Here is a 22,306-nt window from a genome sequence, read left to right on the forward strand (position 1 = left end):
TCATATTACTTTCCCCTCCTTTTGTGGGAATTTTTCCTCTATGCATGGTTGAGCTCTAAAAAAGGTATCATGCTAGGGCACGCGTCACGGCTATCCATCAATATTGTAGTTGGTTTTACTTATTCAGTAAAAAAAAAGCATAAAAAAACAGTAAGATTCGAACCGTGACCAGCAACGTGAAAGTTCTGGTTGCTACCACGGCACCATTTCAGCGTGTTATAAATCTTGGAAATTCTACTGTTTAAATACCATTCTTTCCATACATAAAATGAGCTCCTTACATACCAGTTCGCTTTTCCCCAAAAAAACGTATCAGGCATCATTTTTTGCCTTTCTAACAGAAAGGTTTGGTTATCGGTCGATTGGGGAGATCATTAATTATGGGTCTTAGGCATACCTTTATAGGTACCTATCGACTCAGCTCGACGAGTTCTGTTGATGTCCGTGGATTTGTATGTGCCATTTTAAAAATGTCAAGAACGTTTTTGCGAAACTGGGCTGCGCAATTAAAATGATTTTAGTCTCAAAAGAATGCATTTTTTTCCTACACAACCCTTTCAAAAACGGGAAAAAAACAAAATAGTTGAAACCGTTTTCTTTACGAAATACATATCATACTTATTATGGCATAAAAAAAAGTTGCTAGTGGCGCCTCGAAGCAGCAGCACCAGCAATCATTTATAAATTAGAGATAATCAAAATAAAAAATTAAAATTTACTGACTCGAGAATTGAACCGAAACCCTTCAGATCCAAAGTTGCAAGCGCTATCCAATAAACCATCGGCACGCTTGATAAAGAGCGGCTCAAACTCAAATATGTAAAAGGCATTACTAAGACGCACCGTGGTCTGGGCAGTTTCTCAGTCTGCTGGGGCAAATACGGCAACAGTGTTTATATCTTACACTTCTTGCTTTTCAATGCAGCAAATGGCGGATGGGCGTTTCCTTCAGAGTCCGCCATGCCTATTAGACACTATAATTTCATATATGAAATTATAGTGTCTATAGCCATGCCGGGTGTCAACAAAATGCAGAGCCGTACAGAAAACTGCGTTGGGGGGGAATTTATATGAAGATCTTATGACCCTCGTTTTTTTTACCCGCGTTGAAGAATGAATTTATGTTTTTTTTTTCATTTCTACATACTCATACATAATTTAGATTCAATTTCAGATGCAGAATTCAGATTCAGTTTTCAAATTCAGGATACAGGTTTAGGAATCAGAATTCAGGATTCAGAATTCAAAATTCAGATTCAGAACTCATATTCAGATTCAGAATTTAGATTCAGAATTCATATTCAGAATTCAGATTAAGAATTCAGATTCAGAATTCAGATTCAGAATTCAGATTCAGAATTCAGATTCAGAATTCAGATTCAGAATTCAGATTCAGAATTCAGATTCAGAATTCAGATTCAGAATTCAGATTCAGAATTCAGATTCAGAATTCAGATTCAGAATTCAGATTCAGAATTCAGATTCAGAATTCAGATTCAGAATTCAGATTCAGAATTCAGATTCAGAATTCAGATTCAGAATTCAGATTCAGAATTCAGATTCAGAATTCAGATTCAGAATTCAGATTCAGAATTCAGATTCAGAATTCAGATTCAGAATTCAGATTCAGAATTCAGATTCAGAATTCAGATTCAGAATTCAGATTCAGAATTCAGATTCAGAATTCAGATTCAGAATTCAGATTCAGAATTCAGATTCAGAATTCAGATTCAGAATTCAGATTCAGAATTCAGATTCAGAATTTATGTAAATTTATTTTCGGCATATCGGTGAAAAATTTAGATTCATGGAGAAAGAATATCAGAATTAAAAATTGATGAAGCTGGTTGTTGCGAGGTAAAGTATGGTGTACGTTAATAAATTTTCCTTGCAAAAATGTTCTTTCGCTCTTTTCATCATCCGTAAAATTTCTCCTCACTTTATCAATTTTCAATTCTGGAATTGTTTCTCCAAGAATACCAATTTTCACAGTTTTTGATAAATTTGCGATGACTTAAAGATCATTACGCATGAAAACACGATTTTGTTTTGTGAAAACCTTTTTTCACATTTTTTCTGAAATTAAGTTTGCTGCATACTTTTAGGGGTAAAACCATACTACTAAAAGTTGTAAAATCCGAAATCATAAAAAAAAATTTTGGATGAAAGAAATTTCAATGTTGAAAACCGCGTGATGCAAAACAATCAAAATGAGATTCAGATTCAGAATTCAGAATTCAGAATTCAGATTCAGAATTCAGATTCAGAATTCAGGTTCAGAATTCAGATTCAGAATTCAGATACAGAATTCAGATTCAGAATTCAGATTCAGAATTCAGATTCAGAATTCAGATTCAGAATTCAGAATTCAGAATTCAGATTCAGAATTCAGATTCAGAATTCAGATTTAGAATTCAGATTCAGAATTCAGATTCAGAATTCAGATTCAGAATTCAGATTCAGAATTCAGATTCAGAATTTAGATTCAGAATTCAGATTCAGAATTCAGATTCAGAATTTAGATTCAGAATTCAGATTCAGAATTCAGATTCAGAATTCAGATTCAGAATTCAGATTCAGAATTCAGATTCAAAATTCAGATTCAGAATTCAGATTCAGAATTCAGATTTAGAATTCAGATTCAGAATTCAGATTCAAAATTCAGATTCAGAATTCAGATTCAGAATTCAGATTCAGAATTCAGATTCAGAATTCAGATTCAGAATTCAGATTCAGAATTCAGATTCAGAATTCAGATTCAGAATTCAGATTCAGAATTCAGATTCAGAATTCAGATTCAGAATACAGATTTAGAATTCAAATTCAGAGTTCAAATTCAGAATTCAGATTGAGAATTCAGATTTAGAATTCTGATTAAGAATTCGGATTAAAGATCAACCTGGAATTTGAATATATTCAAATATTAGACTAAGTGTTGTAACTCAAAATTCAAACTTTAGAATCAGAATAAGATTTCAGATTTAGTTTCCAGAATGAGATTAATCATTTAATAGTCATATTACTTTTCCCTCCTTTTGTGGGAATTTTTCCTCTATGCATGGTTGAGCTCTAAAAAAGGTATCATGCTAGGGCACGCGTCACGGCTATCCATCAATATTGTAGTTGGTTTTACTTATTCAGTAAAAAAAAGCATAAAAAAACAGTAAGATTCGAACCGTGACCAGCAACGTGAAAGTTCTGGTTGCTACCACGGCACCATTTCAGCGTGTTATAAATCTTGGAAATTCTACTGTTTAAATACCATTCTTTCCATACATAAAATGAGCTCCTTACATACCAGTTCGCTTTTCCCCAAAAAAACGTACCAGGCATCATTTTTTTTATATTGAGATTGGAATTTTTCGTGTTTGAATATCTGAAATCATTCTTATATGATTCAGAGGGAAGGAATCTATCATGTATATTCTATATTATTTTATATATTTCCAAATATAATTTAAACTCTGTTAGAAAGGCTCCAATCCACTGTTAAGTGTATTAAATCGGGTTTTTTATATTGAGATTGGAATTTTTCGTGTTTGAATATCTGAAATCATACTTATATGATTCAGAGGGAAGGAATCTATCATGTATATTCTATATTATTTTATATATTTCCAAATATAATTTAAACTCTGTTAGAAAGGCTCCAATCCACTGTTAAGTGTATTAAATCGGGTTTTTGTTAATGCGGAAGGTTGTGGTCACAATTTAAAAATATATTCCAAAACCGAAAAAGCTGTTTTTTCGCTTGCTCGTTTTTGCATATGAGACTGTTATGTAGTGGCAGTATATCAATGCAATAATTTTTCCAGCCGTGTGAATGTCCACAGGACTGGAGAGGAAAACCAAATCCGATGCACAGTGGTACAGAACATCAATCTAGCTGTATGTACAGTTGCGTTAAAAAAAGAATGAAATTACGTGAAGTTGCGCACCCACTTCCAACTTTGACAAGCTGCCATTTTTCTCTCGGTTGATATTTTTTTATGAAAATTCTACACAATCTAGTTCAATTAATCAACTAACACTCTACGAAATTTGAAGTCTTTACAATGACGGGAAACAAAGATAGAGCTATTTCCGTAAAAAAGGGAAATTTGGAGTTGCTTCACTAAACTTGCTGTATCTTAGACAATTTTCATCAAAAAACTTGGAAATTTGGTCCAAAAATGTTTGATCTAATACCAGGCCAAGTTTCGTCAAAATCGATGAATCGGTCGATGGTGCAGGGTAGAAAATCAGGTTTATTATCGCCCAGCAGGCGATTTCTTTCTTTTTTGGACGGATGTTTGAATGAACATGGATATTTTCCTTGACCTTAACTTTATAAACCTGCATCCTATTTTTACATTCAAATCAATTTCACTATTTTGCCTTTCAATGCGAAAAAGTAATTTTGAATTCTGTTTAAAAATTGGAAGCCTGTTACCAGCCTGTTACCACCCGAGAATATTACCACCAGAATTTACCTGGAGACCAATATTTTATAAGCCATACAAAAAGAATTAAATTGTGGAATAGGCGATGGAAGCGTTACCGAATTTGGGTGATGGTTTTGCACAAGTGCAAGGGGGATGCAGCTAAAATTTCACCCATCTTTTGACATATCCTACGGGTTTTTCTTAAGGAGAGAAAGAATAACTTTTCAATTCCATCGCCCATGAAACGCTCTCACCAGTTAATTGTTGTTGGACTCCTGCTGGCGTTTCACGCTTACCTACTGCTATTTGTTTCATTATGCCCGCTTGGTACGATGAACATGTCCAAATATGCCCCGTTTGCTCTTGCTTTCTAGCGCCAATCACTTTCTTCTAAGCTTGATTCCTGTGACTTTCCTGGCAATTGTGACTTTTCGAAAAAAAAAATACAAATTTAATGTTATCTATTAGTTTTTGCTCAATTTCTTGCTGATTTTTAGTGAAAGCCCTTTGGTCGTTGGATTATTCGAAGAGATAGATATCAGAACATCGCAAACATGAGAAATGTTGCATTTCAAAAAGAGTTCAAATTGCTGTAGTGCTCTTCGCCAACTGTTTAGGCGCTAATTGCGTATTCAAAGGCGCCGATTGCCTGCACAGTTTATATCGACGCCTGGGAGAAGCTTTTCTCAAAATCGCTTTCAAAACTATCGAATTTGTTGAATGTTACTTACAGAAAAGTACCGTAAACTGGGGGAACTTTGATCAGCGGGGTAACTTTGATCAACATGAAATTTTTGCAGATAATCATCATTCACTAAGTAAAAAGTTAAAATATCTGAAAACTGCTTACTACGTTTGAGAGCCTATAAATTGAGTTACAAATGAGCTAAATTTGGTTTTAATTAGGAGATTTTTAATGTTACTTAAAATGTAATTTTAAAATCTCAAAATGTCTGGTTTTTTGAAGGCTCACAAACAAACATCTCTCCTGATCAAATTTAAGCATTTAGGAGCAAATGGGTTGTTTAATGTGAAATTTCAACTTTTTTCTTGGTTTAGGATTACTTTAAGTGTTATTTTTATGGAAATTTGATGATAAGTTTTGGATGTTGAAAAAAAACGGTAATTTTCCATGAAAAAGCCCGTATAGAAAAAATGGCTAAAAACCCTATCAAATGGTAAAGTTTGAAAAAAACAAGAATATAGGAACAGTGCGAGGGCTTAGGTAATTGCATGAAGGCAAAATTTCATTTGTTTTTGGGGCCAAAAAATACTGAAAAATGTTTATAAATTTTGCCCCTAAATGTATGCAGCAACATTGTCCATCTTTTGGGTATATTTGTTTTTGAACGAAAACGTTCAAAAATTCAATTGAGTCCAAAGAAAAAATTACTGTTATCGATGTTTTGAGCCTTCTTGCTAAATGGCATCAAAACAATAAATTTGAAGATGTTGAGATACGTAAAAACCGTAGTGATCAAAGTTACCCCGAAACTCGAAGTCTGGTTTTGTAACAAATATTTTAATATTACCACCAATGTCGTTTGAATTAACTGCAATCAATGATCATGTTTAATACTTCTCACCTCAGTAAGTGTTTCAAAGCTTTCAGGTGTTACGAAAAAGCAACCCCTTTCAAAATATTCAAAAATGAATGAAAAAAGTGATCAAAGTTCCCCCAGTTTACGGTACTGCTGTTGGAATAGAAAACGTGTTTTTATCGAAAAATTTAGATTTTAATCGATTTGTAATGCATTCCATTTTATTTCAACGTTCGGTAAACTCAACAAAGTAGAAAAACCTTAAAAACCGTGCCATGAATGCATAAAGTATTGCATTTCTTCCGGACTTATTGTAAATATCGGAACACAAACTTAAGAACTTGAAGAAATAAGTTCGTTTCTCTGATGAAATGTCTTTCAACAAAAAAAGAGTACAAACTGCAAGATTTTTCAATAAGAAGAGTACGCTCATTTCTTGATCGAAAAAGAGTAGGGTAAAGTGGGGTAATTATGAACACGGGGTAATTCCGAACAAGTGCCATAAGCGCTGGTGTGGGGGATGAATGAACACAAAAAGTTCCAAAAGTGGTAGTTTAACATCCGATTGATAGCTTTAAGCTGTTTCCGATCTGTTTTCAAATCCTAATGATATCATTTCAGATGTTTCAAAGAACCATTACCTCGTGAAACGGAAATCGTTTTGGACAGTGTTCAATGTTTTGAATATCTGATCATAGGAAATCCAGCTAGAATGTTGTTATCAACTGTTTTACATCCGGTTAATGATGCTTTGTCTGGATTTTGAAGGAATTTTGAAAAATTTTATTCGCACAGGTTCACAGATGAGTGTTCATATTTACCCCATAGTTTTCGTCCTATGGGGTGATTATGAACACACATTTCCTGACATTTCTTTGGCTTTTTGATGGTCAAATGTTTTATTCATCTACTTAGGGGGCCATTCATTTAATACCCAAGCATATCCAGACCCCCTTACCCCTCCTCTCCTAGTAAAAAATTTCTCATAAACCTACCCCTCACCCCTCCCCCCCCCTCTTCTATAAGATCTTAACACAGGACCGTGAAGAAATCTTAGCCAGGAAACATCAACACTCGACATTCTATATCCCAGGATCTTACTGGACCAAATTTAATAAATTTCATAATTAAATTAGGTCCGCAATGTGTTAAGTTTTGAATTTTTGAGAAATTGTTTTTTTTTTTCATTTAAATGAGATTCGGATTTAGAAAAAAAGTTATGCCAGTTCTTTTCAGTCTTTGAAAAAAATTTGAACACAATTTTATCAAAACTGAATAAAACTTCAAGAGTGGAAAAAGTTTATAAAACAGAAATTTTGAAAAAAAAAGCTAAATCCGCATTTAAACGAGTCTCAATTTTGTTTAAAAAAATAATGATAAGAACTTGCTTTTTGTTGATAGAAAAACATGTAGTCAAATGTTTTCTCAGTACAGATAGTTTTACCGGTAATACCGAAACCAAAAACCTCTATCCCAGGAATAGTTTTCTAACACCGAATAACGGTTTTACGTCCTTCGAAAACCAGTTTTTTTGGTATTAATAAATAACAAGGTTTTAAACTAGAATTCAAGAAATTTTTAATTTTACTAAAAATAAAATTCACCATTTTTTAACAAAAGGTTCGCTGCTCAAGCTTTTATTCATTACCGCGGGAAATTTAACATTATTATAAACATTAAATCTCTGTGGTAAACAGTAAAATATATGAAAAACCATGATATATTTAATAGGTGAATAAGTCCACAAAACAAAGATAAAAAAAAAATTTCCTGTTTGTATGGACAACGTGCTGCTATTCAAAGCATTAGAATTATAGCAAAGAATAATTGTTTATGAGTTACATTCGGATAACAAAGATCCAAAATCTATGTTCTTGCTGTTTCATTTTTAAACTTAGTTACTTTTTTCAATCTTTATTTGTTCGAATACATTTTTTAAAATTAAGTACAAAATGGAAATCTTTTGGTTGAAGATTTTCTTTTTCAGTTTGGTGAAGAAAACTTCTGCAGTAATATATATAAGTTAGCAACCAAGCCATAGCCGAGGACCCAACATCAACAATTATGTTCCCACCGTTCCAGCATAACACGATACCGAGCGACGTGACAATTTCAACAACATCTCTATTCCCAGCAGATCGGACTTCCCGGAATCCCAGTAATAGTGCGCATTAGATTGAGGTTCTAAACTCTGTAGAGAATAGGAATAAAGTTAGTTCTAGTTTAATCTCCAAGTCGTGCAGTCGAGTTCTCCTTTTTTAAAAAGAATTCCCTGATCCATGAATTCTTAGCTGGCGCAGTCGTCCGGATATTTTTCTAAGTGTTTTTAACCGCAATCGAGCATCCGCGAGCGCATATCGTGGACTTGTGTTTTAAACCGAGAAAAATTCCGTTGAACCATAAATCGTTTCCGTGAACGTAAATCGCGAAATTAGTTAAGAGTGATAATCGTTTGTTAGGGAAATTAGGAAAACCGAGTGGACATCGGCAGTTTCAACAAGCTAGGACGTAACGTAAGTAATTTTATCTTTAACCCTAATTAACTAACAATTTTGATGACAAAGTGTAAAAAATACTAACAAGTGAGTTTTTGTTTAAATAAGTGATAGTAATAATAAAAAAAAAAGATGGAACAGTTCCAACAGCAACTTGCGTACCTGAAGCAAGAATTAGCCTCTAAAAATGAGCAAATTCATCAGCTCAAAGTCGAAGCGCAAGGTGCCGCTGAAGCTGTGCAAAACGCACGAGCCGAGTTAGCCCAAATTACGGCAGAGCAACAGGCACGCGAAAATGCCGCTGTTCAAGCAGCAGTTGCGGAAGCCCAAGCAGCAGCCGCCGAGGCAGCAGTCGCAGCCCAGGCAGCAGCTGATCAGGCTGCATCTGAACAAGCAGCAACCGCTAGTAATAACAATCATTTTGGATCAGGAAATCCCGCAGAATCTATCCTCAAAACATTACAAACCCCGCAAATTATTCGAGATTTGCCCTGTTTTGACGGAAACAAAATCAAATTGAATTCCTTCATTCGATCAATCGATAATGTAATGCCAATGATTGACAAAGTGCGTGGTACCCCAATTCATACAGTCTGGATCCAAGCCATTAGGACTAAAATCATAGGTGACGCTGATAATGTTCTCGAACTCTATGGCACGTCCTTGAGTTGGTATGAAATTAAATCCAATTTGATTACCCATTATAGTGACCGCAGGGATGAATGTTCTTTGCTTAGGGATCTGTTCGCAACCAAACAAACATCTGATGTAGAAACATTCTACAGTGATATTTCCTACATCATTTCGTCACTGGTAAACCTCCTTAACATAACAGAGCAAAATGCCCAGGTAAAAACCGCAAAGAATTTGTTATTTCAGCAAATGGGACTCAAAGTCTTTTTATCTAAACTAAAGGAACCTTTAGGACACATAATAAGAGCGCAAACTCCGAGCACCTTAAAGGAAGCCTTGAGAATGTGCATAGAAGAATCCAATTATCATTATGTGAAACCCACAGAAAAATCCGATCCACCACCAATCCCGCATAAATCCCCACGAAATTTCCCAATACTTCCAATTCATAGCCCCAAATCTTTTCCAACATTTCCACCCATTCAAAACCGAAACGCTTTTCCACAGCGTCTACACTTTCCTCAAAACCCTCCAAGACCAAATTTTAACTATTTCCAAAACTTTGCACCCAAACCACAACCGTACCAGTTCAAACCATTCCAATTCAAACCAACACCCAATCCATTCAATTTCCAAAAACCTCAAAATACATTCCAATCAACCGGTAACCAATTCGGAAATAAAAACGTTTTTGCTCCAAAGTTTACTCCCCAACCTAAGCCAACACCTATGGACATTGATCCATCGTTGAGATCGCGCGCAATTAATTACATAAACAGGCCGCATTATCAAATAGAAGAATGTGAAGAAATGTACTACCCTCAGCAATTTTATCCTGATTATTGTTACGGCTATCCTACATTGAACGATTATACACAAACAAATCAACAACCACAACAATCTGATCAAATTACCAAACAACCTACAGAAGAAGCCTCACATGCATCAGCCTCAGCCACTACTAACAGTGACGAGATTGAAGATTTAAATTTTCAGACGGTCGCGTTTGCATCGCAACAAACGTAAACAACTTTGTTCCATACGTTCTAATTGAGACAACCAAAGGCCCTCTCCGATTTTTAATCGACACGGGAGCCAACAAAAATTACATAGATCCAAAACACGTGAATTACGATAATTGCAAAGTTACAACCCCATTAAATGTTCGGAACATCAGTGGAAAACACAAAATAGACAGATATGTGAAATTTAACCCGTTTCCTCAACTTGATCAAATTGAAAAATCTACATTCTATGTATTCAATTTCCATCCGTTTTTTGATGGCTTAATTGGATACGAAACATTAAAAACTTATCAAGCTAACATTTTAACGGAATCAAATGAATTAGAAATTTTCAATACAAGGATTAAGATGTATCGAAAGTATCCAGATATAAAAAATGTTATTTTAAATTCCCATGAAACTAAAATTATTGGTCTTTCTATAGAAACAAATGATGGCGATTTTTATCTTGAAAATGATTTATTTGTGCAGCAGAACGTCATTATTCATTCTGGACTGTACAATGCTAAAGACAACCAAGCTCGTGTAGTAATTACTAATTACTCTGATGAGTGTTGTAAAATAAATTTAGATCAACAACTAGTGATACCTGAAATTAATAATTTTGAAACAAGTACACCTGGTGATAAAAAATCACGATTACCAAAATCTCTTTATGAGCAAATTCGAATATCACATTTGAATAGTGATGAACGAAACAAGCTCTTAAAACTGATTCATCAGCATGAAGATGTTTTCTTCTTGGAAGGCGATAAATTGACCTTCACAAGTGCGATTAAACATAACATCATAACAAAAGATGAGTTGCCGATTCATACGAAATCGTACCGCTACCCCTTTTGTCACCGAGAAGAGGTGCAGCGTCAGATTTCGAAAATGCTCGAGCAAGGCATCATACAACATTCTAGTAGCCCATGGACGTCCCCTGTGTGGATTGTTCCTAAGAAATTGGATGCTTCTGGAATTAAAAAGTGGCGTTTGGTGATCGACTACCGTAAATTGAATGAGAAGACGGTAGACGATCGATATCCAATTCCCAATATCACCGATATTCTGGATAAGCTAGGAAGGTGTATGTATTTTACTACACTGGACTTAGCCTCTGGCTTTCATCAGGTGGAAATTGAGAAAAAAGACATTCCAAAAACCGCATTCAGTGTCGAGAATGGACACTATGAATTTCTTAGAATGCCTTTTGGGTTAAAAAATGCCCCTTCCACTTTCCAACGCGTTATGGACAATGTGCTTAGGGAGCATATTGGTGTCATCTGCTTGGTGTACATGGATGACATCATCATCTTTTCAACCAGTCTAACTGAACACATAGACAACCTAGCAAAAATCTTTGCTACACTTGAAAAATATAATTTGAAAATTCAGTTAGATAAAAGCGAATTCCTTAAAAAGGAAGTTGCGTTTTTAGGGCACATCGTCACCTCCGACGGTGTTAAGCCAGACCCGGATAAAATTCAAATCATCAAAGAGTGGCCATTGCCCTCAAATGAAAAGCAATTACGTGGTTTCCTAGGCATACTAGGATACTACCGTAAATTTATAAGAGATTTCGCCAAGATAGCGAAGCCTCTTACTAACGCTCTAAGGAAAGGCGAGGAAATCAAACATTCAAAAGATTTCGTTGACGCCTTCGAGCGATGCAAAAATATTCTTTCAGGCAGCAACATTCTGCAATACCCCGACTTCACTAAGCAATTTATTCTGACCACAGACGCTTCCAATTTTGCAATTGGCGCTGTGCTCTCTCAAGGGACCATTGGCAACGATAAACCCATCGCTTTTGCTTCAAGGACCCTAAACAAAAGTGAAGAAAAATACTCAGCCATAGAGAAAGAACTACTGGCTGTTGTATGGGCATGCAAATACTTTCGCCCGTATTTGTACGGCCGTAAATTTATTTTGTATACAGATCATAAGCCACTTACATACGGGCTTAATCTGAAAGATACAAACAACCGGCTAGTTCATTGGCGACTTGCTCTAGGCGAATTTGACTATGAAATCCGCTATCGACCTGGTAAACAAAACGTCGTTGCAGATAGTCTGTCGCGAGTAAACCACGAACTTAATGCCAATGAGGAAATATCATCTGACGATGCAACTGTACACTCAGCAGATACTGATGATTCGGAATTTATTCCCTGTACAGAGCGGGCAGTAAACACTTTCAATAACCAAATCGTGTTGAAGATAGGCCCAGATGCACCAGATGACTATGAGGAAATTTTTCCCCGGGTCTACAGAAGGACAATTACCAGACTTGTCTTTGGTGTTCCCGTAATTTTCTCTATGTTTAAAAACCATATGGATCTAAGAAAGACTAATTGTATTTATTGCCCTGAGAAACTATTAGGCCTTATTCAGATAGTTTACAAAAATCATTTCAATAGGGCTAAAGCATTCAAAATTTACATTTCACAAAAAATGTTAATCGACTTACAAACCGCCGAAGAACAAAACACAATAATTGAACAAACACACGAATCTTCTCATAGAGGGATTTGGGAGAATAATAAACAAATTTCTAATAGATTCTTTTTCCCAAGAATGAAATTTAGAATTAGACAATTTATAAAACTTTGTGAAGTTTGCAATAAAAATAAATATGACCGCCATCCTTACAAAATTTATTTCGGAACGACACCAAATACTAAAAAGCCGTTCGAAATAATTCATATCGACATCTTTTTGAGTCAACCTTTGATATTTCTAACAGCAATAGATAAATTTTCAAGATTTGGCATAATAATTCCTATCAAATCCAGAACTATTACTGATATAAGAAAAGGGTTACTTAAACTTTTCTCGATATATGGAACACCCGGATTAATCGTTTGTGACAATGAACCCGCTTTACGCTCAGTTGAAATAAGAGGTCTAGCAAATAATATGAATGTCGAGATGCATTTCGTGCCTGCAAACCATAGTGAAAGCAATGGTATGGTCGAAAGATTTCATTCAACACTGGCTGAAATTTTTCGATGCATAAAACCCCAATATGCGGCTCTAACTAACAAAGAAATTTTCCGGATAGCTTCTACGCTATACAACAATACGATTCATTCAGCAACTGGACTGAAACCCCGCGAAATCTTTTATGGAATCAAAGATGGGCACGAACGGCCTCTTAACATTAATGAAATGCTAGAGGAACGACACAAATTCTATGACGAGGTAATTTTGGCAAATGAAAAAACACAAAAGAAAAATTTAGACTATCATAACAAGGGTAGAGAAGGGAAACCTCACATAGATATTGATGACATAGTCTTTAAAAAGATTCAAGGAATCAAGCAAAAGACTAAAGAAAAGTATCAACCGACCAAAGCTATTGAAGATAAAGGAAGAGCAATCCTCGATAGGTCTGGACGGGAGATCCATAAAGAAAATATTAAAAGACTATAAACTAATAGATTTTTATTTTCAGGATGGAACTACTCATCATCATCATTATGATTTTCCTGCCCTTATCCTTTCCCAAATTCATACAACTACACGATATAACTAACAACCCAGGAGCACTGACTCTCAGTGCAGGAGAAGGTAGAATTCTGGGAGGATATAACCGACTATTTCATACAGTCGATCTTAAAGAGTTAGGAGCTACCATTGACATTTTGGATCAAGTTATACTCAAAATTAATAGTTCGACAGGAGATTTTTCTCAAATCATTCATATTAGACTTAAGGAAGTTAAAAATGTTTATAAAACCCTTCTCCCGGATGCATACAGAAATAAACGATCAATTGAAACACTAGGCAGTGCTATAAAATTCCTCACAGGTAATTTAGACGCAGATGACTTGCGACAAATCGATTATAATATTGATGCTATTAAACGATCTGAAACCAAATTAATGAGTGAAAACAATAAACAGATCATAATTAACTTAGAGTTTCAAAATTCTCTGAAAAAATTAAGTGATGAAGTTAAAAAACATCAGAATCTTATCCACAAGATCAACACGCAAAAAGGCTATCTAGTAACAGAAAATGCTAAAATTTCGATTCTTTTCCAGTTAGATCTTGTATTGCAAACTTTAAGAACTATAGAAAATGGAATAGCACTTGCCAAACTTAATATTGTTAACCGACAACTTTTATCAATTAATGAATTAAAAATTATTGCAGATCAATTAAAACAGGTAGATGTTAGATTGGATAGTTTAGAAGATGCGTACAATTACCTCTCCGTGACAGCATTCTACCATGGACATCATCTTATCATCAGTATTGACATCCCCAGAGTATCTCCCATCATATACGAGCGAATGATTATCGAACAATTGCCTATTCAGAACAAAACTGTTAACATCGGATACCATACAGTTCTCATTAATGCAAATATTACATTTGTTATACTGACTGAACTCGAACCAATAGCCAAAGTCTATATTTACAAAAGAAATGAACTTTCGAATATTACTAACGATTTGTGCATTGCACCTTTAGTTCGCGGACGAAGTGGAAAATGTCCCTTCAAAGAAACGCCGCCTGCTACAGAATTAAAACTCTTGACTTACGGAACACTAGTAGTCAAAGCCACACTACAAAATGTGGTTATGAGTAGCACTTGCGGTATAAACCATAAAGAACTAAAAGGAAACTATTTGATAATCTTTCACAATTGTTCAGTGATTATTCAAGACAGGCTGTTCGAAAACCTTGAACTAACCTTCAAGCATCCAGTCATTTCACCACTCGAAACATATCAAATAGATGAAACTCACCTGGAGCGATATTACAACACTTCATATTTACATGAAATGCACATCCAAAACCGACAACACCTGGAATCACTAAAATTACAGCATTTCTCATCAACTGCAGCATTCATCATTTTTGTCTCGATAATCATAACTGTTTTAGTCTATCGACAGCGTAACGCGATAACAGCATTCATTAAAGGACGCACGGGCCGTGCTTCTTTAGGGGATGGAGTAGTTAGCAACCAAGCCATAGCCGAGGACCCAACATCAACAATTATGTTCCCACCGTTCCAGCATAACACGATACCGAGCGACGTGACAATTTCAACAACATCTCTATTCCCAGCAGATCGGACTTCCCGGAATCCCAGTAATAGTGCGCATTAGATTGAGGTTCTAAACTCTGTAGAGAATAGGAATAAAGTTAGTTCTAGTTTAATCTCCAAGTCGTGCAGTCGAGTTCTCCTTTTTTAAAAAGAATTCCCTGATCCATGAATTCTTAGCTTATATATATATATATTTTTTTTTTGAGAAAATAGAGCTACTTAATAATGTGAAATTTCGTACAGGTGATAAAAAAAATTTATTAAGTGTAAATATTTTTCAAAACAGTCGATCATATAGAACTGACAAGCCGTGCAAAATATGACTGTTCACTGATCCAAGAAGATTTTAATGGGTATTTTTGTGATACAACCATCTTTAAAAAAAATAGAATTTTCTATACATGTATCGGTTTCAATTTCATGATATCTCGCACGTACGTGAAAAGCCTAACCCACGAAATTTTGGTGAAAACTTGATGTTTGATGCGCAGGACATTTGAAACGGATTTAAAAACTATCGAGTAGCTTAACTCGCCTAATATTTCACACGTATGGAGAGGTCCTATTACATAAAAATGATCTGCAACGACATAAAGAAAAGGAAACCAACCAAACGTAAAAGATGCAACAAAAACTTGAACTACCGGAACAAAAGATACAAAAAATCAATACAAAAGAACACTAAATAGCTATTTTATGTGTGGCTTTACCTCTAAATTTTGATTACATTTGTTTATTTTATAAGTTTTATACATGAATTGAATTGAGTTTTTGTAAAACAACCTATTTTCTTATTACTGCTAATTACTTTCATTATTTGGTGTTGAATTGAGATTTTCTGACACCATATTAATCGTATTGGACAAGTCTCGGGGTAATTATGAACAGAGTTTGGGGTAATTATGAACATAATTTTTTGAATAAAAAATCACCATACACTACTAACTATGGATACATGTAACGTATAACTACTATTACTTTTCAAAAAATTTATACCAAGTTCGTAATCCGTGTTCATAATTACCCCCTAGAGAGTGGGGTAAATATGAACAGACGGGGTAATTATGAACACACGTCCCAAGGACAGAGGTTGCGACCAAAAAACAAAAGTTGTTCTACAGAATGATGAAGAGCACGGAAACATTCATTGATGGTAGCTTTTCAAAGTTTGTGATAAGAAATTAACATATGGTGGCTGTAAGTGTGCCAAATGAAGAAATTTTGTTCATAATTACCCCACCTAGCCCTACATGTACTCTTAAAGAAGTGCGTATGGTAACCCTAACTTAGATTGTACTTGGAGATCCTACCTTGATATGTGTGTGCTCGTAGTGCTGCCAGTAAACAACTGCAACTTCAACCAATTAGTACAGGGGTGTCAAGCAAGGTTGCCGAAAAAAGTTCTGTGTTTTTGAGAGGAAAAAAATCTGACTTACTGTGAATTTACCCAAAAATTCTGTGATGGTTTTCTGTTATGTTATTGCCTTTAATTTGATTGAAAATTCCTGATAAATTGGGTATTTTTTACATTTGAGTTGAGAATAATCAAACAAAACTACCAATCTTATCATACTTATCTAATTCAAAGTAAAAAATCTAAAATTTATATCAGCCAAAATAGACATTATCTTGGAAATCCATTCAAAATTTAAAAAAATCTGTGAATATTTCAAAATTCTGTGTTCTGTGACACAGATTCTTTGATGACAATTCGCTCAATACTCTGTGAAATTACAGATTTTTCTGTGATTTCGGCAACCTTGGTGTCAAGTGGCATAGTACAACTCAATACCACAATAGATCAACTAAATGGTCACAGTGGACTCTCTTCCCAACAGGAAACAAAGGCTGCTTATGTTATTGTTTGTTATGATTTGGCCTTCTGGTGGACAAAGATGGAATGGCTTTAGAAGCGCAGATTTTTATGACTGTTGCGGCTGATTGTTTGCTTTGATTTGGCCATCCGATGGAAAAGGCAGAATTGGCTTAGGAAGTGCAGATTTTTAAGGCTGCTGCTGCTGATTGTTATCTTTGATTTGGCCTTCCGGTGAAAATAGACATAATTGGCTTAAAAAGCGCAGATTTTTAAAGCTGCTGCTTCTGATTTTTTATTTTGATTTGGCCTTTTGGTGGAAATAGACAGAATTGACTTAGGAAGCGCAGATTTTTAAGACGGCTGCTTCTGATTTTTTATTTTGGTTTGGATTTTTAAGGCTACTGCTGCTGATTGTTTGTTTTGAGTTGGCCTTCTGGTTAGGAAAACTGTTTTTAAAAATACTATCGAATTATTCCAGCTCTCGTAAACAGAGAAGAAGTGACAAGAAAAGCACAGTTTAAGAAAGCGGTAGCTAAAAAAGGTTTTCGGATTGTTCCGACTCTGATAAACAAAATCAGAGGGTCAGGAAAAGCACAAATTGAGAAGGCTTTTATGAAGAATATTTTCGGATTGGATGAAGAATATGCAGAAAATAAATCAAAATTTAGGATTTTAAAAGCTAATACAGAGAATGGAATGTAGAATTGAGATGAGGGATATTTGTAATATAAAATTTTGTTTTTTAGGAAAACAACCTTAGGGTGTCCGTCATACCAGACTTTTCCCTAGAGATTTCAACATTTCTTGATGCCGTGAAAAACTTTACCCAGTACGACGGATTGGCTTAATGATATCACTTTTAAACATTTTATTGCCTTTACATACATTGTTGGTGTAAAAATATTTTTCGGACGACCACCATTTTTTTTTAAATGAAAGTATTTATTATTCAGTTACCAATCTGTGCTAAAATGCATCAAAATGCAAATAAAAGATACAACTTTTAAATCTCGTTGATATATGCTGGAATATAATTGTTATGCACCACGCGTTTGTTAATTTTAAAATTTCGTCCATTCAAACATTATTTTTATAATTTCAGCTAGAAGAATTTGTTGTAGTATTTTTTATCCCTAAATGTATGCACAGATTGACAGAAAAAATGTAAAATTTAAATCGAACAAAACCAAATACAACTGCAATTGGTGCTGTGTGCGTAATATATACACAAATATATCAAACAATATAAATTTTCCAACGTTTTCATTTGATTTTTCATTAAAAACAAAGTTTGTAGCAAGCTACCCCATTTTCTTAGTAGGGTGATGAAAAGTGTTGCATGATGCCTCAGTTGATGGTAATCAATTTTTTTTGTATGTTAAATTCTATACAAAAAAGGGATAATTCTATCGACGTTTTGCAACATTATCGTGAAAATTTAACGCATCAAAATTAAACTGTTATGTCGTTTATAAGGGTTCTTATCTTCTAAATAAAAGAGCGAAAATATTTTTCTTCAGTGTTAGGAATATCGAGATATCATTTTTACTGTTGCTGGCGAAACGAAGTTCGTGCGTGATCAGCTAATCTACTATAAATTTAAAATTACAAAAAACACCATTCTGAAAGCAGCTATTGTGAGACATGTTTTTAGGTTCATAACGTCGAAAGCAATTGCAAATAATCGAAGAAGTGAGAAAGGTTGGAATTCTATTTTCTTTTAGTGTCATTCCAATCTAGGAAAAGACTTGTAAAACTGAAAAATTGTTGCAGCAGGCTTATGTTAACAAATTAGACGAGCAAATCATTGCTTATTTATTTCTAATCAATATCAAACCAAGTAAATGTAACCAAAACACGAATTGACAGAATATTGATCAACTTTGTTCGTTCATCCAAAACAATAATTACGAGAAGTTTTATTAATGGCAATATTTATTGGGGCAACACAGCAGCACGATTATTGATTATATTATTTTGAAACGGATCAGATGGTGCATCTTTGTTTACTATAGTAGTACCAAATAATGAAAATAAGCTTATAGAAATAAAACAAATCAAATGACTATCAAGGTGCGTAAAACCCGTCTTTACACGTACCCACATATATTTTTATATCAGTGTGTTGGGAGATCGAATGATACTGTGGGTTCATTTATTAATCGACCGCAAGTCTATGAAATTGCCTACCGATTTTATATCCGTTAAGCTCCATCTATCGTCAATGTTTTTGGGGCTTATTATTCACTAGTCTTGGTCGAACAAATCGATTAGTTCCAGCTGGCGCAAAAATGGTGATTCACACACAATACATAGGAAAGCGTTGAATCAATTTGTTGCTTCAAAAGCAATCCCATTTAGCTCGCACCAGCAAAGGGCGCACAGAACAGCTTCTCGATGATCTCAACTCTGACAATGCAGTAGTTTGTTGCATTTTAATTGAATATTTGTGGCTTTGTGGCTTTTTGGAGGATGCCCCCGGAATTGGAAAATTGGTCTCAGAGGCGTTACCCTTTTGTAGAATTAGTAACCCAATGGATTCCATATTCAATATGGGTAAATAATCTGGGTCGATATTATAACTAGGAAAATTATATTTTTAACTTTCTAAATACTCGTCGTTTGTTTATTTGAAAGCGAGTTGACGATACATTCAACAATTTAAAAAATACTTGAATAGGTAATCAATATGTTTTATTTGATGTGGATGATAACAATTTAACTCCTTCGATAAATGGTTTCATCAAGATTCGATGAAAACAGTTTTTTTGTCAGAAAATTGAAATACATTTTCAATGCATGGTGAACTCAGACACAACCTTCGGTTAACTTTACATTTTCTCACATGATAGAGCACTGATTTTTTTTTGTTGTTGAATCATAAATGAATTGACCACCAGGAAAATAAATTAATTTGATTATCCTGTTTTTGTGACTGCGCATTCTTTTTAATCGAACCAAAAATTTTCGCTAATTACCACGATCAATATTTGTAATTTAATTTAATGTTGCGGTTAACATAGAGCCATCAGTGTTATGAGCTTTAAATGAAAATCGAGAGAAGTTGAAAACCATTAATAAATACATTTTCATTTTCATCTGCTATTTTGTGCAATGGCTTTTTTTCCAATTTACTAATAAGATTTATAATTTATCAGTTTTTGAATCAACAACAGTAGCTCATACTTTTATACCTCACTTCCACAGGTTTGACTTGCACAGACTTTGGACTTTGGACTTTCGGGACTTGGAAAAAGGTCAACGTTGATGATGATTTATGTATAAAAGTATAACTATATTATTAAAAAGTGATCACAGCTAATTCCAACCAAAAAGCAAGACACCAACTTCCACCAGCATCATTCATCTATTCTCAGGAAGCAATTAGGCACCGTTTTCCCGCAAACGGGACACAGCCTAGTTCTTGTGATGCCGTTTGACGGTGTTGCTATCCTCGGTAGTGCTCGAATGAGCCTCACTTCGGGCGTGGTCATGCGGTTGCCGGAAGTAGGAACCGGATCCGGCAGCTTGCAGGTTTCCAGCGATGCTTTGAACCAAATTGTTGACAGCTTTCAGCGTTTGGATCGGAATCTGGGGAAATAAGAATGAAGAATTCGGTATCATTAGTTTTTTGGATTTTATTTTTGATTTCATAACGCCAGCATTAACTTAATCGCGAAGACATGATAAACTCTTTCGAATAAATATGTATGCTTTTTAACAGGAGATCATTTTAACTTTCCGCCATTCAGTGTTTACCCATCCTTCTGATAAGAAAAAAATTCTTTGAAATTATTCCCATTAATTAAAGTTGAATAATTGCAAAAAATTATTTATCGGCTAAAGTTTAATTTCTCTTCACTAGTTGGATATGAGATTTATCTGAGAGTATATATTTTTACAGCTATCACAGAACTTAAACTTTATATTTTGGTATTCATGGATGAGGCATTTAAAACTAGCTAAACTATTCTAACAGTTTTCGTTACTTTGTTGATTTTAATAGTTACAAAGCAAGAAATAAAGTTTCATACTGTTTTGAATCGTAATACGGATTAACCATAACTTAATATCCATACAGTGCTGGACAAAATCAAGTATGAGGGATCTACAATAAGCATCATTTGCTTGAGGACGTGTTTGACAACCGCTCTCGAAAATTCTCTACAACTTAAAAAAATTCTGGGTCGAAAAAATAATAAAACAGTTTGAAAAACTAGAGGTGCAGTGAAAAATTCTAAAAAATAAACTGAAAACATTGGATAACATAAAAAGCTTTTATTAATAACGATTGTGATGTAAGTACACAATAAGGCCGAAACAAATTTCAAATCCTTCTTTTGTCCCCCCTCGCGATGTTCCAACTCCGAGTTCCAATAAAAAATAATGAAAAAAACAAATACATTGGAATAAATTGCTCGATAGCTTGTATTCAACCAAATTGCATACTATATTATTGCATAAAACCTGTAAATCAAGTTTTTTTTATCCAAAAATTCAATAAAATCAAGAATACAAAATGTAGGGGGTGACAAAAGAAGAAATTGATATTTGTTCCAGCCTAACTGCAAGAAAAAAGCATCTAACACATTTTAGTTATTTTGGCGTCTGGATATTTCCGGTGCGATCAATACATTTTGGTTTTTTTTATAATTTCTAACATTACAAATAAAACATTAATCACTATAAACGAAGACTTGCATGAAAAGTCACTCATAAAATGTTTAAAGAAATGTAAAATCTACGAAACATTATAAAAAGATAATTAGCTAGACACGAATGCCATAATGCTGGTAAAGTGTCAAAAATAAAACCTAAAAAAAAAAATTAATCACTATAAACCCTAACCCTATAGTATTATCAAAAGCGTTTGTCAGAGCACTCCACGCGTCACCCCTCCCTTGTTCCAGTATCTTTTGCATTTTTCATCACATGGTCGTAGTAGAATTTGGAGTGAGTGAAATTTTAAGCGAAGGCGATATCACTGATGACATTTCTCATTGACCAGACATCTATCAAACAATCGAACCAAACGAAAGAAAAGGTTGCCGATTGTCAAGGTGTTTGATGAATTTTCATCGTCGCTGGTGGGCAAGGTTGTACCATTGACAATAAAAGAAATCCTAAAGGTATTTTGGAAACCTTTAAAACAGATTTAAGCTTGAAAATTCATGTATTTGATAGTTACTCTTGTCGGTATTTTGAACCACCCTCGGGACCATCTTTTGTTGACCACCATTAAACTAGGTAAATCTTTCTTTTTTCAATTAGTTTCGACTGTAATTGATTATTGCGTAAACATCAATAAACCATTTTTTTATG

At 34.5% G+C, this 22,306-nt stretch overlaps 1 protein-coding gene across 1 annotated transcript in view; it reads right to left on the bottom strand.

The window, feature by feature from the left end:
• Positions 1 to 20,258: 20,258 nt before the first annotated feature.
• Positions 20,259 to 22,306, bottom strand: part of LOC129755670 (uncharacterized) — a 31,602-nt gene continuing 29,554 nt past the window's right edge. Inside the window, exon 4 of the mRNA XM_055752287.1 lies at positions 20,259 to 20,575. Within this exon, the coding sequence (XP_055608262.1) occupies positions 20,402 to 20,575 (174 nt within the window). The 3' untranslated portion in view covers positions 20,259 to 20,401. The remainder of the gene's footprint in view (positions 20,576 to 22,306) is intronic.

The sequence above is a fragment of the Uranotaenia lowii genome, chromosome 3, assembly GCF_029784155.1.
Source record: "Uranotaenia lowii strain MFRU-FL chromosome 3, ASM2978415v1, whole genome shotgun sequence".
In the NCBI taxonomy this organism is placed as follows: Eukaryota; Metazoa; Arthropoda; class Insecta; order Diptera; family Culicidae; genus Uranotaenia; species Uranotaenia lowii.